This window comes from Hyaena hyaena, unplaced genomic scaffold (genome assembly GCF_003009895.1).
Source record: "Hyaena hyaena isolate Hyena2069 unplaced genomic scaffold, ASM300989v1 scaffold_235, whole genome shotgun sequence".
Lineage (NCBI taxonomy): Eukaryota > Metazoa > Chordata > Mammalia > Carnivora > Hyaenidae > Hyaena > Hyaena hyaena.
In genome coordinates this window covers 1,102,455-1,117,773 of record NW_024080867.1, presented here as the reverse complement: position 1 = coordinate 1,117,773, position 15,319 = coordinate 1,102,455, and the positions used below count along the sequence as shown (strand labels likewise).

At 46.1% G+C, this 15,319-nt stretch overlaps 1 protein-coding gene across 1 annotated transcript in view; it reads right to left on the bottom strand.

The window, feature by feature from the left end:
• NLRP2 (NLR family pyrin domain containing 2) overlaps nt 1–15,319 on the bottom strand; it is a 39,564-nt gene that overhangs the window by 20,133 nt on the left and 4,112 nt on the right. The window contains exons 2-3 of the mRNA XM_039244086.1: nt 11,095–11,120; nt 5,929–7,544 (exon numbers count right to left, since the gene is read on the bottom strand). Of these exons, the coding sequence (XP_039100017.1) occupies nt 5,929–7,544; nt 11,095–11,120 (1,642 nt within the window). The remainder of the gene's footprint in view (nt 1–5,928; nt 7,545–11,094; nt 11,121–15,319) is intronic.

Genomic DNA, 15,319 nt, shown 5'->3' with positions numbered 1-15,319 from the left:
GGCTCCAGGGTCTGAGCTGTCAGCACAGAGCCTGATTTGGGGCTTAAAGTCATGAACTGTAAGATCATAACCTGAGCCAAAGTCAGATGCTCAACGGACTGAGCCACTCAGGTGTCCCAAATCTGTGACTTTTCAAAAGGCATGGTCTATATGCTCTGGGAGCTGAGGGGGAATCTAAGGGCTGTGTAGGGTTAATGTCAGCAACTCTCTTATCAAGATAAGATAATCAAGCCACTAAGTAGAGGAAGTGATTTGATCAGAAGGCATCTTGTGACTTAACCATCCTGAGAGTTGCAAACCAGCAATGCTACAAGGCTGCTTTGATGGGCAGCACATAAGGGAAAGTGGCGAAAACAGTCTGAAAGGAACTTTCATGAAAAGCAGGAGTTTGCATAACAGACCAGAATGGTCATAATTAAACCTAAAGACATCCATGCTGCCTTTTCTCAGATGGGAGCTCTGAGAACCATCGAGCTGAACTGTGGTTAATGAAGTGCTATTTAACACTGGTGCCATCACTGGTTTTAACCAAACCAAGGTTAAAAAAACAAAATGGTGGAGGTTCCTCAAAAAATTAAAAATAGCAAAAAACTGAAATGGAAGGAAAACTTCCGAACTCTTCCTACGAAGCCAGCATTACCTTGATTCCAAGACCAGACAAAGATGCCACTAAAAAGAACTATAGACCAATTTCCCTGATGAACATGGATGCCAAAGTCCTCAATAAGATACTAGCTAATCAGATCCAACAATATATTAAAAAATTATTCACCATGACCAAGTGGGATTTATACCTGGGATGCAGGGCTGGTTCCATATCTGCAAAACACTCAAGGCGATTCATCACATCAATAAAACAAAGGACGAGAACCACACGATCCTCTCAATAGATGCAGAGAAAGCATTAGACAAAATACAGCACCCTTTCTTGATAAAAACCCTCAAGAAAACAGGGATAGAGGAATCCTATCTCGAGATCGTAAAAGTCATATATGAAAGACGCAACACTAATAATTATCCTCGATGGGGAAAAACTGAGAGCTTTCCCCCTAAAGTCAGGAACAAGGCAGGGATGCCCACTCTTGCCACTGTTATTCAAAATAGCATTGGTATAGATAAACCACATCTTCTTGATCCATTCATCTGTTGATGGACACTTAGGCTCTTTCCATGTTTTAGCTATTGTGGAGAGTGCTGCTATGAACATTGGGGTACATGTGCTCCTATGCCTCAGCATTTCTGTATCCCTTGGGTAGATTGCACGTATAGGAGGATTAGGAGGAACTTGGCGGAGGAACAAGGGGGAGAAGGGCGGAAATGGTGGGGGAAAGGGAGAGAGGCAAACCATGAGAGACTCTTGAATGCTGACAAAAACTGAGGACTGATGGATGTGGGGGGGAGGGGGGAGGGGCATGGAGGAGGGCACTGAGCATGGAGGGGGATGAGCACTGAGTGTTATGTGGAAACTAATTTGACAATAAACTATTTGTAAAAAAAAAAAATAGCATTGGAACTCTTACCTCAGCAATCAGAGAACCCAAAGAAATAAAGGGCATCCCAATCAGCCAGGAGGAGGTCAAACTTTCACTCTGGACAGGTGACCTGATACTGTATATGGCAAACCCAAAATATTCCACCAAAAAAACCCCCGCTAGAACTGATCCATGAATTCAGCAAAGTTGCAGGTTGTAAAATCAATGCACAGAAACCGGTTGCATCCCTATACACCAACCATGAAGCAACAGAAAGGGGAATCAAGGAATTGATCCCATTTACAGTTACATCAAAACACAAAATACCCAGGAATAAATCTAACCAACAAGGTGAAAAATATATATACAGAAAACTATAGAAAGTTTATGAAATTGAAGAAGACACACAAAAAAATGTAAAAATATTCCATGCTCCTGGATAGGAAGAACAAATATTGTTAAAATGTCAATACTACCCAAAGCAATCTACGTATTCAATGCAATACCTATTAAAATAACACCAGCATTCTTCACAGAGCTAGAAAAATCAATCCTAAAATTTGTATGGAACCAGAAAAGACCCTGAATAGACAAAGTAATCTTGAAAAGGAAAATCAGAGTAGGTAGCACCACAATTCTGGACTTCAAACTGTGTTACAAAGCTGTAATCATCAAGACAGTATGGTACTGGCACAAAAACAGACACTCAGGTCAATGGAACAGAATAGAGAACCCAGAAATGGACTTATAAACATATGGCCAATGCATATTTGAGAAAGAAGAAAAAATATCCAATGGAATAAAGACAGTTTCTTCAGCAAGTGGTGCTGGGAAAACTGGAGAGCGACCTGCAGAAAAATGAACCTGGACCACTTGCTTACACCATACACAAAAAATAAACTCAAAATGAATGAAAGACCCAAATGTAAGACAAGAAGCCATCAAAATACTTGAGGAGAAAACAGGCAAAAACCTCTTTGACCTTGGCCACAGCAACTTTTTACTCAACACATCTCAAGAGGCAAAGGAAACAAAAGCAAAAGTGAACTATTGGGACCTCATCAAAATAAAAAGCTTCTGCACAGTGAAGGAAACAATCAGCACAACTAAGAGGCAACCAATGGAATGGGAGAATATATTCACAAATGATATATCAGATAAAGGGTTAGTATCCAAATCTAAAGAATGTCTCAAACTCAACACCCAAAAAGCAAATAATCCAGTGAAGAAATGGCAAAAGACATGAATAGACACTTTTCCAAACAAGACATCCAGATGGCCAACTGACACATGAAAAAATGCTCAATATCACTCATCATCAGGGAAATACAAATCAAAACCACACTGAGATACCACCTCAACACCTGTCAGAATGGCTAACATTAACAACTCAGGCAACAGCAGATGTTGGCAAGGATGCAGAGAAAGACTGTCTCTTTTGCACTGCTGGTGGGAATGCAAACTTGTACAGCCACTCTGGAAAACAGAATGGAGGTGCCTCAGGAAATTAAAAATAGAACTACCCTATGATTCAGCAATTGCACTATTTATCCAAGGGACACAGGAGTGCTGTTTCACAGGGGCACATGCACCCCAATGTTTATAGCTGTACTATCAACAGTAGCCAAAGTAAGGAAAGAGCCCAAATGTCCATTGAGGGATGAATGGATAAAGAAGATGTGGTGTACACATGTACACACACACACACACACACTGGAATATTAGCAATCAAAAAGAATGAAATCTTGCCATTTGCAACTACGTGGATGGAACTAGAGGGTATTACACTAAGTGAAATTAGTCAGAGAAAGACAAATATCATATGACGTCACTCATATGAGGACTTTTAGATACAAAACAGATCAACATAAGGGAAGGGAAGCAAAAATATAAAAACAAGGAGGGGGACAAAACATAAGAGACTCTTAAATATGGAGAACAAACAGAGGGTTGCCGGAGGGGTTGTGGGAGGGGGGGATGGGCTAAATGGGTAAGGGACATTAAGGAATCTACTCCTGAAATCATTGTTGCACTATATGCTACCTTGGATCTAAATTTAGAAAATAAGTTAAATTTAAAAAGACACATCTTCTAAGTATAGTGAAAAAAATTAAAAATAGAATTACCGTATGACCCAGCAATAGCACTACTAGGAATTTATCCAAAGGATACAGGAGTGCTGATTCATAGGGTCACATGTACCTTAATCTTTATAGCAGCACTTTCAATAATAACCAAATTATGGAAAGAGCCCAAATGTCCATCAACTGATGAATGGATAAAGAAGACGTGGTTTATATATGCAATGGAATACTACTTGGCAAAGAGAAAGAATGAAATCTTGCCATTTGTAGCAACATGGATGGTACTGGAGGGTATTATGCTGAGTGAAATAAGTCTGTCAGAGAAGGACAGGTATCATGTGTTTTCACTCGTATGTGGAACTTGAGAAACCTAACAGAAGACTGTGACCATGAGGGAAGGGAAGGGGGAAAAAACAGTTACAAACAGAGCAGGAGGGAGGTAAACGCTAAGAGACTCTTTAAATATAGAGAACAAACTCAGAATTGATTGGGGTGGTGTGGGGGAGAGGGAAAATGGGTGATGGACATTGAGGAGGGCACTTGTTGGGATGAACACTGGGTGCTGTATGTAATCGATGAATCATGGGAATCTACTCCCAAGGTCAAGGTATACACTGTATGTTAGCTAGCTTGATAATAAATTATATTAAAATAAAATAAAAGCTCTGAAACTCAACAAACAAACCACCCAACCAATCAAATAGGAAAACAGAGACTATTTTGACTTGGGATCTTGGATGGTATAGAGGAGGTTATTCATGCAATTTTGTTTTCATTCCAAGCAGCTCTTAGGTGACTCTCCTGGAGAGGAAAGACTTAGATAACTAGCATGTGGGCCTGTCCAAACACTTGGATGAGAGAAGAAACAAAATCAGGGTGCGGATGAAGGGATAAGGTCTGTGCACTGCTGGTGATCTGTGAGGTGGAGAAAATGTTCATGCAAACCTGCTGTGGTCCTAACAGTCCCTGGCAGTGACTCAAGTTAATGGCTCTCCGCGAAGTGGGGAAGGAATGTGAAGGAAAATTAAGGGCATGTGGAAAATAGACACCTCCACCAGGAAATCGATGTGGAAAATAGACACCTCCACCAGGAAATCGATGAGGGCATTTTATTCTGGCCCCATGGATATGCAGGAGAATTTCAGATACTGATTTTGGAGGACCACTTAGGGGTGAGGAAGAGGCGGGTTGAGAAGATAAACATGAGTATGTTGGGGGGTCCTACACAGGACCATCAGCAGTGATCTTGGATTGTGACTAGGACTTCAAGAGCAAGTGGACTGGAGTCTAATACCACTGAAGCACCCTTTTCTAAAACCAGTACCGGGGCGCCTGGGTGGCTTAGTCGGTTAAGCGTCCGACTTTCGCTTAGGTCGTGATCTCGCGGTTCGTGGGTTCGAGCCCCGCGTCGGGCTCTGTGCTGACTGCCAGCTCAGAGCCTGGAGCCAATTTCAGAGTCTGTGTCTCCCTCTCTCTCTGACCCTCCCCTGCTCACGCTGTCTCTCTCTCTCTACTAGAAATAAATAAAAAATATAAAAAAAATAAAATAAAAAAAAATAAAACCAGTACCTTCGTCTCAACATGGAAGATTACACGTTACCCACAGTAACTGGGTGAGAACTAGTATTTGGAAACTCTGTATGAGCTCCGTTGATGTTACTTGAGTCTACATCAAGAATAACAAAATCTCGGGGCGCCTGGGTGGCTCATTCAGTTAAGCGTCGGACTTGGGCTCAGGTCATGATCACACGGCTTGTGGGTTCGAGCCCGCATCGGGCTCTGTGCTGACAGCTCAGAGCCTGGAGCCTGTTTCGGATTCTGGGTCTCCCTCTCTCTCTGACCCTCCCCTGCTCACGCTGTCTCTCTCTCTCTCCGAAATAAATAAAACAACATTAAAAAATTTTCAAAAATAACAAAGCCTCACAACTGTGTGCGGTTATCTCGTGGTCTCTGTCGTGTTGGGTAAGGTGTCCGTGGAAGGGCTCTCCTTTGATCATGGTGGAGGAGCCTTCCAACCCCTTGTTGATTCGACCTCTGCCTTCACATCTTTAATGCTTTTCTACCCATCATGCCAAATGGGACAATTGAGTAGAAATGGGAAACCTAGCCTACCAACATGTGAACTGACACAGGTTGAGCCATTTGCAAAAATTGCTCAGCTAAGGGAAAAAGGAGACAGGTCTCAAAATAATACTTGGTTCCAATGACCCCGTTCCTAGTATGACCATAGTGCTCCCCACCTTGAATGGCAAGCTGCCAGGAGACATTCTGGCCAGAAGAAGGTTCTGAGCCTAAGCCACAGGGAGCGGGAGCAGGGTGGGAAGCCGGGGGGGGGGGGGAGGGTAGGGGGGGCCCACAGCGAGGGGCCGTACCCGGCAGCCTGGGCCTCGGCCTCGGACGCACTGTCGACGTCCAGGAACACGCCCTTTTCCACGCGCAGACGCAGTGTCCGCAGGTTTTCGCAGTGCTTGAGGCAGAAGGACGCGTGCTCGAGGTCCGGGGCGTCTTTCAGGTGCAGCGACACTTCGGTGACCGGCGCCATGGCCTCCTTCACCAGCGGCTCCTCCTGCGATTCGTAGAGACGGCCCAGGGCCTCCCGGGCGTGCGCCGCCGACGAGAAGGCGCCGCTCTGGCGGGACCTCGCCGTGCATCGCAGCAGCTCGCGCTTGACCTCCGTGGACACCGGGCAGCCGAAGGTGGCCCCCAGCTCCCGGACCCGGTCCTCGTTGGCGAGGCCGAATAGGAAGCGCCCCACGCGGGCCAGGTGGGGGTTCCCGAGTGCCTCCTCGTCGGAGAGCAGCCTCTGCACCCCGCGAGCGTCCCACCCGGGCTCCCCCGCGCCGCCGCCCAGGACGTAGAGCGCGGCCGCCAGGAAGTGCTGCAGGCTCGGGTGCAGGAAGCGGTAGCAGCGCGGCCAGTCCCCACCCTCCTGCAGGAGGCCGCGCTCCAGGAAGGGGCGCAGCGCGGCCTCGCCCACGCCCAGCCCGCGCAGGTCCCGGGGGTCGAACGCCGAGGTCTGCGCCCACACGCCCTCGGCCGCCAGGAGGCACAGCGCGCGCAGCGGGGCGCGGGGGCGCGGGGTGCCGCCCGGCGCGGGCGCGAACCGGCTGCAGAGGAAGCGCAGCAGCAGCGACGTGGCGGTGCGGCAGGCGCGGCCGGGGTCGGCGCCCGCGGCCCCCGGCAGCTTCAGACAGGCGCACAGCACGCCGCACACGGCGGGCGCCGCGCCCGGGCCGCACAGCGCCGCGTGGCCGCGCAGCAGCCGGAGCGCGCGCCGCGCCTGCGCCTCCCCGCCCAGGTGCCGCCGGAAATACGCCCTCCGGTCCGGCGCCGAGAGCCCCTCCACCTCCACCAGGAGCGGCTGCTCCAGCACCAGCCGCAGCTCCCTCAGGGCCTCGGGCCGCGTGGTGACCAGCAGCGTGGCCGTGGGGAGCAGCTTCCTCTTCAGCAAGGCCCCCAGGACGGCGGGCGCCGGCCTCGGCCTGCCCCAGTCGCCGCCCGGGTCGTGCGCCAGCACCGCCGCGGGCGCGCGCAGCTCCTCGAAGGCGTCGATGACCAGCAGGACGTTCTGCGCCTCGGCGAGGGCCCCCGGAAGGGCGTCATGCAGGTCGGGGGCGCTCTCGGACAGCAGCTCTGCCGGCGTGCAGGGCCCCTTGCGGCCCACCGCCTTGCAGCTGAGATAGAAGGCGGCGGGGCAGGCCTGTGCCGGGCTGCGCTGCGCCCAGTCCAGCATGCACTTCTTGGCCATCGTGGTCTTCCCGACGCCCGCGGGGCCGTGCAGCACCACCGTCTGTGCAAAGGGCCCTGCAGGCGCTTTAGGATTACAGGTTGGGACCAGTGTCTCGTATCTCTGGGTGATGGTTTGGAGGTTTTCACCGGCTCCAGGCCAAAAGTTCTTCCAGCTCCGCCAGGCCTCCTCTTCTGACATGCTTTTGTGCTTATCTTGTTTACCTTCAGCGATAGGAGGGAGGGGATAGGAAGGACATAGCTGGTTATCAGGGGGAAAAAGACCCTTTGTGTTAAGTAGGAAAGGAAAACTAGAGAAGTTTACAAATAGAACCACCTGGTACAGGTGGCATCCAGGAAGACAGGATACAGACCTGGCTCTTTTCCTTGCAAACCTTCCCTTGCTTCTTCTGGGATTGTGGGATCTTCTCCCTGAACTTGTGCCAGGACTGCAAAATAAAAGTTAAATTGAGCTTGACATAAAAACTGGTGAACCAGGGGCGCCTGGGTGGCTTAGTCGGTTAAGCGTCCGACTTTCGCTTAGGTCATGATCTCGCGGTTCGTGGGTTCGAGCCCCGCGTCGGGCTCTGTGCTAACTGCCAGCTCAGAGCCTGGAGCCTGTTTCAGTCTGTGACTCCCTCTCTCTGACCCTCCCCTGCTCACGCTGTCTCTCTCTCTCTCTCCTAGAAATAAATAAAACATTTAAAAAAAAAAAAAACAAAAAACTGGTGAACCAGTTTCAGAGATATGGGGTTAGAGCAGGTTCCAAAGAGTTCGGAATCTAAGTTATTTGTCCATATCGTGTGCTGGGAGGTACAATAGCTGGGCTTATAGAGATGAACAGAGCAGTGACATTCCTCCAAGTGACAAGCTTCTTTAGTAATATCAAACTCCCAGAGGAGAGACCCAGAACAAGAAATGTTTGTCCTGTTTGCTCATTCAGAACTCAGTGTGATCTATGGAAACTACCAGTCTATCTTTCCCCACTGGACGAGAACGCACACCAGGGTACCAGGGGCTAGACCTTCACCATACAGCCCAGCCCATTATAGCTGCTCGAGTATCGGAGCAAACCAGTAGTGTCATGCCTGGGTGGAATGCCAGACAATTCCCAAGTATCTGCCCAAGATAAAATTAAGATCTGTGGACGTCAAGACCAGCACATGAAGGTTCTTGGCAGCTATGCAAGGCAGTCAGAAAGTAGAAAAAAATTCACACATCCGTCCATCCATGAATAGGCAATCCGAGTGTGACAATGGAATATTATTCTGTGATGAAAAGGGATGAATTCGTGATATGTGCAACAACAGTATGGATGAACCTTAAAAGCATGCTAAGTGGCAAAAGACAGACACAAAGACCACATGTGTTCAGAAGAGGCAAATCTAGAGAGACAAAAAGTAATAGTTACTTGGAATTGGGGGACACAGACTACATGTGGCTATGAGGGGACTTTTTGGGATGATGTACGTGTTGTAAAATTGGATAGTGGCCATGGTTCCAAAAATCTGTATATTTACAGAAAATCATTAGTAGTATATTCAAAATGTAGGATACATAACATTTATGATACATAAATTCTACTTCACTAAAGCCATTAAAAAAACCACTACCAGGCCAACTTAAGAAATTGACTGATGTTAAAGTGACCACAGCACCGGTTGAGGCAACTCACCTACCTCTGCCAGGTCTTAGTTTTCTCATCTGGGAGTTTGATATTACTAAGGTCTGAGCATCTCAAACTGAAAAAAATTAAGGAGAAACTCTAGGCAATACATTCCTTTCCTGTGAACTGAAGGAATTCCAGTTCTTTCCAATGTTCATTTCTCTGCTTTGTTCTTAAGGAAGGGAAGAAGGCATTTTCTGAGAGAGACTGGGGGTTATAAATAGTGGAGGAAAATGAGGCTGGAGAGAGATGGGGGCCCCATAAGGGTGGGTGGGTGGGTGGGGGGGAGAGGACAGGTCACTCAGCTTGCTCCGACACCGAGTGTTCGAAGACCAACCTGGCTCCTCTCCTCCTGAATGCTGTCGGGTCTCTTCCATGTTTGCACATTTTGTTTCTGGAGTTCTGGTGATTCCTGAAAAAAAGGGGGGGTATTGTAGGCTCGTTATTACGTTAGTATTGAAACTTCTGCCCAGGGAAGAGAGTAGGACTTTAAGAAGGGTCATGTTTGACAATTGGGTTTCAATATTTAAGCCCAGATTACATTAACAGGATATTAAGGGGATACTGGAGATAAAATTAAAGTGTGCCAAGCCATGATCTCAGGCTTACATCTCTCTGTGGCAAGCGGCTTCCTATGCAGTTCAGAACATACACTGTGTGTTCCGTGTCAGGAAGGTGTATGAAGAATAACCTCCCAAGGCAGAAGGAGCCATAAGACTGAAGAAAAAGGCTGAGAAGTCTGGCTGACAAGAAATGGCTTATTAAGAAGTGTGTTGAGGGCAGCCGCAAGAAGAAGATCTTTGGAACCTGCTTTCATAGCCCTAGAGGCTGGGAATACATGTGGGGAAGAGAAGGAGAATGTGTGTGTGCCATAGTCCTATCTCCAGAGCAGATCAAGGACATTATGCACCAAGAGTGTACTTAAGGGTGTGCTTAAACAAAAGGAAAGACTGTGGACATGGAGGGGCTGGGCTCAAGAAGGCTGCAGGTCACAGAGCAGTCATCATGGTGGATTTGTCCTAGGTGCCACCAGTCAAGTTCACACAGTGAGAGAAATGGGCAGGTGTACAGTATTACTCCTTCCTGAGAGCATCAGAAAGCTTCCATAGATTAATTCCCTGGTTTCTGATAAGGTAGTTAAAGCTACACTGTCCTGGGAGGGAATATAGGGACAAGGTAGAGTCATGAAAGGAGAGCTCAACACTACATAAATGAAGATGGGAGTCTAGAATTGTCGCAGAGATACCCAGAAGGCAACTGGCTGAGGTACCAATGGTTGTACCTTTGCTTTTCAAAACAGCTCTGGTTTACTGTTGGCTTGAGCCCATGTCATATTTATTGTTAAGGATACTGGTGATCAATGACATCAAAAGAGAATGCTGAAAATCATGAACTCAAAAATCCTTTTGGCCAGGATTAGCAAACTCTTATTATTAATATTTTTGCTAATGCAAAGGACCATACAGAAATTATTTCCTGCTTTTCAGGCCACACCTCTTTACCTCTGCCCTTGTGGGGCAAATGTTGTCAAGATAACATATGAGCAAACGAGAATGCTGTGTGCAGAGAACACTTTGTTTATGAATACTGATGTCTGAGTTTCACATGATTTTCATAGGCTTGAAGATAGCCTTTTGATTTTTTCCTTCCAAAATGTAAGAGTTGTTCTTAGCTTATAAGATTCACAGAAGTAGGGGGGATGGGCAAGATGGCGGAGAAGTAGGGAGCTCTGTGCATTGCACTCGCCCCCATGTCTCACATGGAAAAGGTCTGAAGCCATAGGAAACCTTACAGAACCCAAGAGATTGGGAGAAAAAGGACACAGAATCCACCGAGAAAGCTTTCTAACGTGGGTGCGAACTGGGGAAGATAAAATCAGGCCGGGATCGGAGACTCGAGGGACGGGGGCGATCCCCCTTTGCGGGGAGTGAGAGGGGGAAAAAGAGAGAGTCTGAAACCGCTCAAGACACAGTCCCTGTCGCTGGGAAACAGAAAAACCTCTGCTCGGGGCACAGAAGGACCGTGCGCTCCAAATCCCTGCGTGCCAGGTCCCCGAGCGCCACCTCATCCTGGAGGGGCCACGCCCGCGCGACCGCTCCTTTGTACTCCTGGCTCAGCTGGATCCCTGGAGGAACCGCACGCATACCTCCACGCTCCTGGCTAGCTGGAACTCTAAAGGGAAGGTGAAGGCTTTAAAACTGGGAGATTTGCCTGCAAGTTCGTGTTTCGGGTGACGAGACACAGAGGGACCTGGTTTCCCTCTCTCCAGGGGGCCTGCGCACCGCCCCCCCCGCCAGGCAAACCCCCGTCTTTGCTCCCCAACCCGACCTGGAGGAGAAGGGAGCAGCGATTCTGGCTCCATCCCCAGGGCCAGGCAAGACGCTTGGATTTGCCCTGAGGGCATCACCTGCGAGGTTGTGTCTACAGCAATTTCAGTGGGGCGCGCAGACTGGGATTTGGAAACTAGGCCCGACCTGGGTTAAAGAGTGTGACCCACTTTGGCTGCGCCCCTGGCACAGGGAGTTTACACACCCAAAAAAGTGAGGTGCAGTGCTTGGTTCAAGAAGAGACTGGAGCACCGCCACTCCTCCCCCCAACCGCCAAGGCAGATCTCTTGCCTGACACATTGGATCACACCACGCCCGTCCCTGCTAGCGAGCTGCCTTCCTTTTTTTTATTTTTCTTTTTCTCTTTTTCCCCGGAACACTGACCTGATTAACTCTGGTCACCGGCTTGCTTAAACAGTCACATCTAGTCCATTCTGTAGATGTAAATTCTACACCTATTGACCTTTTCATCTCTTTCTCTCAGGAGTAATTAGACTATATAGTTTCTCTGGATAACACCAGCTTTCTTCTCTTACCTATCCAACCATATTCTTCTCTTTAGCTCTTTGTAAAAATTTTTTTATCCTTTCTGCTTGTTCATTCTATTTCCAATTTTGCCTCATCCCCGCCCTGTCTTCTCTCTCCTTCTCTATGCTCTTCAACCAGCACTGCATACACCCGGCTATTTAATTGTAGCTGGGAAATCCAGTTATATGCTTTAAACCGTTCTTTGTCCATTGGCTTTCTTCTTTTTCCTTTTCTTCTTTTTGACCTTTTTATGTTTTTTAATTTTCTATTATTCGCCTTCCCTCCTCCGTCTCTTCTCTTAACTTTTTCATTTTCCCTCTCGGTTTGCATGTTAGTTGGATTTGTCTGTGCGTTTGTGTGCCCCTGCTCCCTGTGTGTTTGTCTGTCTGTTTTCTTCTCCAGGGCTACCTCAAGAAACAAGCCAAAGTACACATTGTGGAGAGTCCCAAATATCACTACGTGTAGGAAAATAAAATAACCAAGATCTCAAGAAGAGAAACCAAGAGATACCATTCAAAAAACACTCTCTGAAAGGATAGGCCCTGGACAGTCAAAGAGTCTCCTTGGATACAGCAGTGCTCACAGGTGCAGAGAGCATAACAATTCTTTAAAACTAACAAGAGCCAGAAAGCTAACTAAAATGACTTAACGAAAGAGCTCTCCTCCAAAGAAATTCCAAGAAGAATTGACATCTAATGAACTGCTCAAAACAGATATAAGCAGCATAACTGAACAAGATTTAAGAATAATAATCACAAAATTAATAGCTGGGCTTGAAAAAAAGCATAGGGGACATCAAAGAAACTATGGCTACAGACAACAAGGAGGATAAAAATAGGCATGATGAATTAAAAAATGCGATAAATGAGATATGTAATAAATTAGAGGTGTCCAATGCATGAATTGAAGAGGCAGAAAGGAGAATAAGTGATTTAGAAGACACCATTATAGAAATAGAGGAAACTGGGTGTTATATGGAAACCAACTTGACAATAAACTATTTGTAAATAAATAAATAAATAAATAACTTAAACTTAAAAAGAAAAGGAAACTGAGAAAAAAGAGACAAACTGATCTAGGAACATGAAAGAAGAGTTCGAGAGCTCAGCGATACAGTCAAACTCAACAGTATCCATATCATAGGAATCCCAGAGAGGGAAAGGTGCTGAAGGAGTCCTGGAATAAATTATAGCAGAGAACTTCCCCAACCTGGGGAAGGAAGTAAACGTTGAAATACAAGAGGCTCAGAGGACTCCTTTCAGACGTAATTTGAATCGATCTTCTGCATGGCATATCATAGTGAAAATGGCAAAATACAAGGACAAACAGAGAATTTTGAAAGCAGCTAGGGAGAAAAGGGCCATAACATGCAAAGGGAAACCTATCTGAGTGGTGACAGACCTATCTACTGAAACTTGGCAGGCCAGAAAGGAATGGCAGGAGATCTTCAATGTGATGAACAGAAAAAATATGCAGCCAAGAACCCTCTATCCAGCAAGCCTGTCATTCAAAATAGAAGGACAGATAAAAATCTTTCCAAATAAACAGAAATTGAAAGGATTTGTCACCACTAAGCCAGCCATACAAGAAATCTGAGCGGGACGCTCTGAAGGAAAGGTTACAAGGAACAAAGATGCCAGAGACACCACCACAACCATGAACCCTACAAAAGACACAAAGACTCTAAACCCACATATTTCAATAATAACACTGAATGTAAATGGGCTGAATGCTCCAATCAAAAGACATAGGGTAGCAGAATGGATCAAAAAACAAAATCCATCATTATGCTGTCTACAAGAAACTCATTTTAGACTGGAAGACACCTTCAGATTAAAAGTAAGGGGATGGTGGGGTGCCTGGGTGGCTTAGTCGGTTGAGCGTCCGACTTTCGCTCAGGTCGTGATCTCGCGGTTTGTGGGTTTGAGCCCCGCGTTGGGCTCTGTGCTGACTGCCAGCTCGGAGCCTGGAGCCTGTTTCAGTCTGTGACTCCCTCTCTCTCTGACCCTCCCCTGCTCGAGCTGTCTCTCTCTCTCTCTCCTAGAAATAAATAAAAATATTTAAAAAAAGTAAGGGGATGGAGAAATATAGATCATGCTACTGGAAATCAAAAGAAAGCCAGAGTAGCTATACTTCTATCAGACAAACTGGACTTTAAATTAAAGACAATAACAAGAGATGAAGAAGGGCATTACATAATAATTACAGGGTCTATCCATCAGGAAGAACTAACAATCATAAATGTCTATGCACCGAATATGGGGGCACCTAAATATTTAAAACAATTAGTCACAAACAGAAGCAAGCTTATAGATAAGAATGTGCTAATAGCAGGAGACTTTAATACTCCGCTAACAGCAATGGATAGGTCAACCAGACAGAAAATCACTAAAGAAATATTGGACTTGAAAGACACATTGGACCAGATGGATCTGACAGATATATTTAGAACTCTACATCCTGAGGCCAGGGAATTTACTTTCTTCTCCAGTGCGCATGGCACATTCTCCAAGACAGATCACATACTGGGAGATAGCGCAGCCCTCAATAAATAGAAAAGAATTGAGATCATACATTGCACTCTGTCAGATCATAATGCTTTGAAACTTGAAATCAATCACAGGAAGAAGTCTGGAAAACTTCCAAAAACATGGAGGTTAAAGAACACCCTACTCAAGAATGAATGGGCCAATCTGGCAATTAGGGATGAAATTTAAAAATATATGGAAACAAATGAAAATGAAAACACAACAATCCAAATTCTATGGGATGCAGCAAAGGCAGTCCTAAGAGGAAAGTACATTGCACTCCAGGCCTATGTCAAGAAATTAGATAAAGTGCAAGTCCCAAATCTAACAGCTCACCTAAGGGAACTAGAGGCAGAACAACAAGAACGCCCTAAGCCCAGTAGAAGAAGAGAAATAGTAAAAATCAAGCAGAAATAAACAACATAGAGACCAAAGAAACAATTGAACAGATCAATGAAACCAAGACTTGGTTTTTTGAAAAAATAAACAAAATTGACAAACCTCTAGCCAGGCTTCTCAAAAAGAAAAGAGAGAGCACCCAAATGGACAAAATCATGAATGAAAATGGACTGATTACAACCAACCCCTCAGAAATACAACCAATTATCAGGGAATACTATGAAAAGTTATATGCCAACGAATTGCACAACTTAGAAGAAATGGACAAATTCCTAAACACACACTCACTACCAAAATTCACACGGGAAGAGATGGGAAATCTGAACAGACCCATAACTAGTGAAGAAATCGAATCACTGATCAAAAATCTCCCAACAAATAAGAGCCCTGGACCTGAAGGCTTCCCTGAGGAATTCTACCAGACATTTAAAACAGAACTAATCCCAATTCTTCTCAAGCTATTCCAAAAAATAGAAATCGAAGGAAAACTCCCGGACTCATTTTATGAAGCCAGCGTCACTCTGATTCCCAAGCCAGACAGAGATCCAGCAACAAAAGAGAACTACAGGCCAATATCCTTGATGAATAC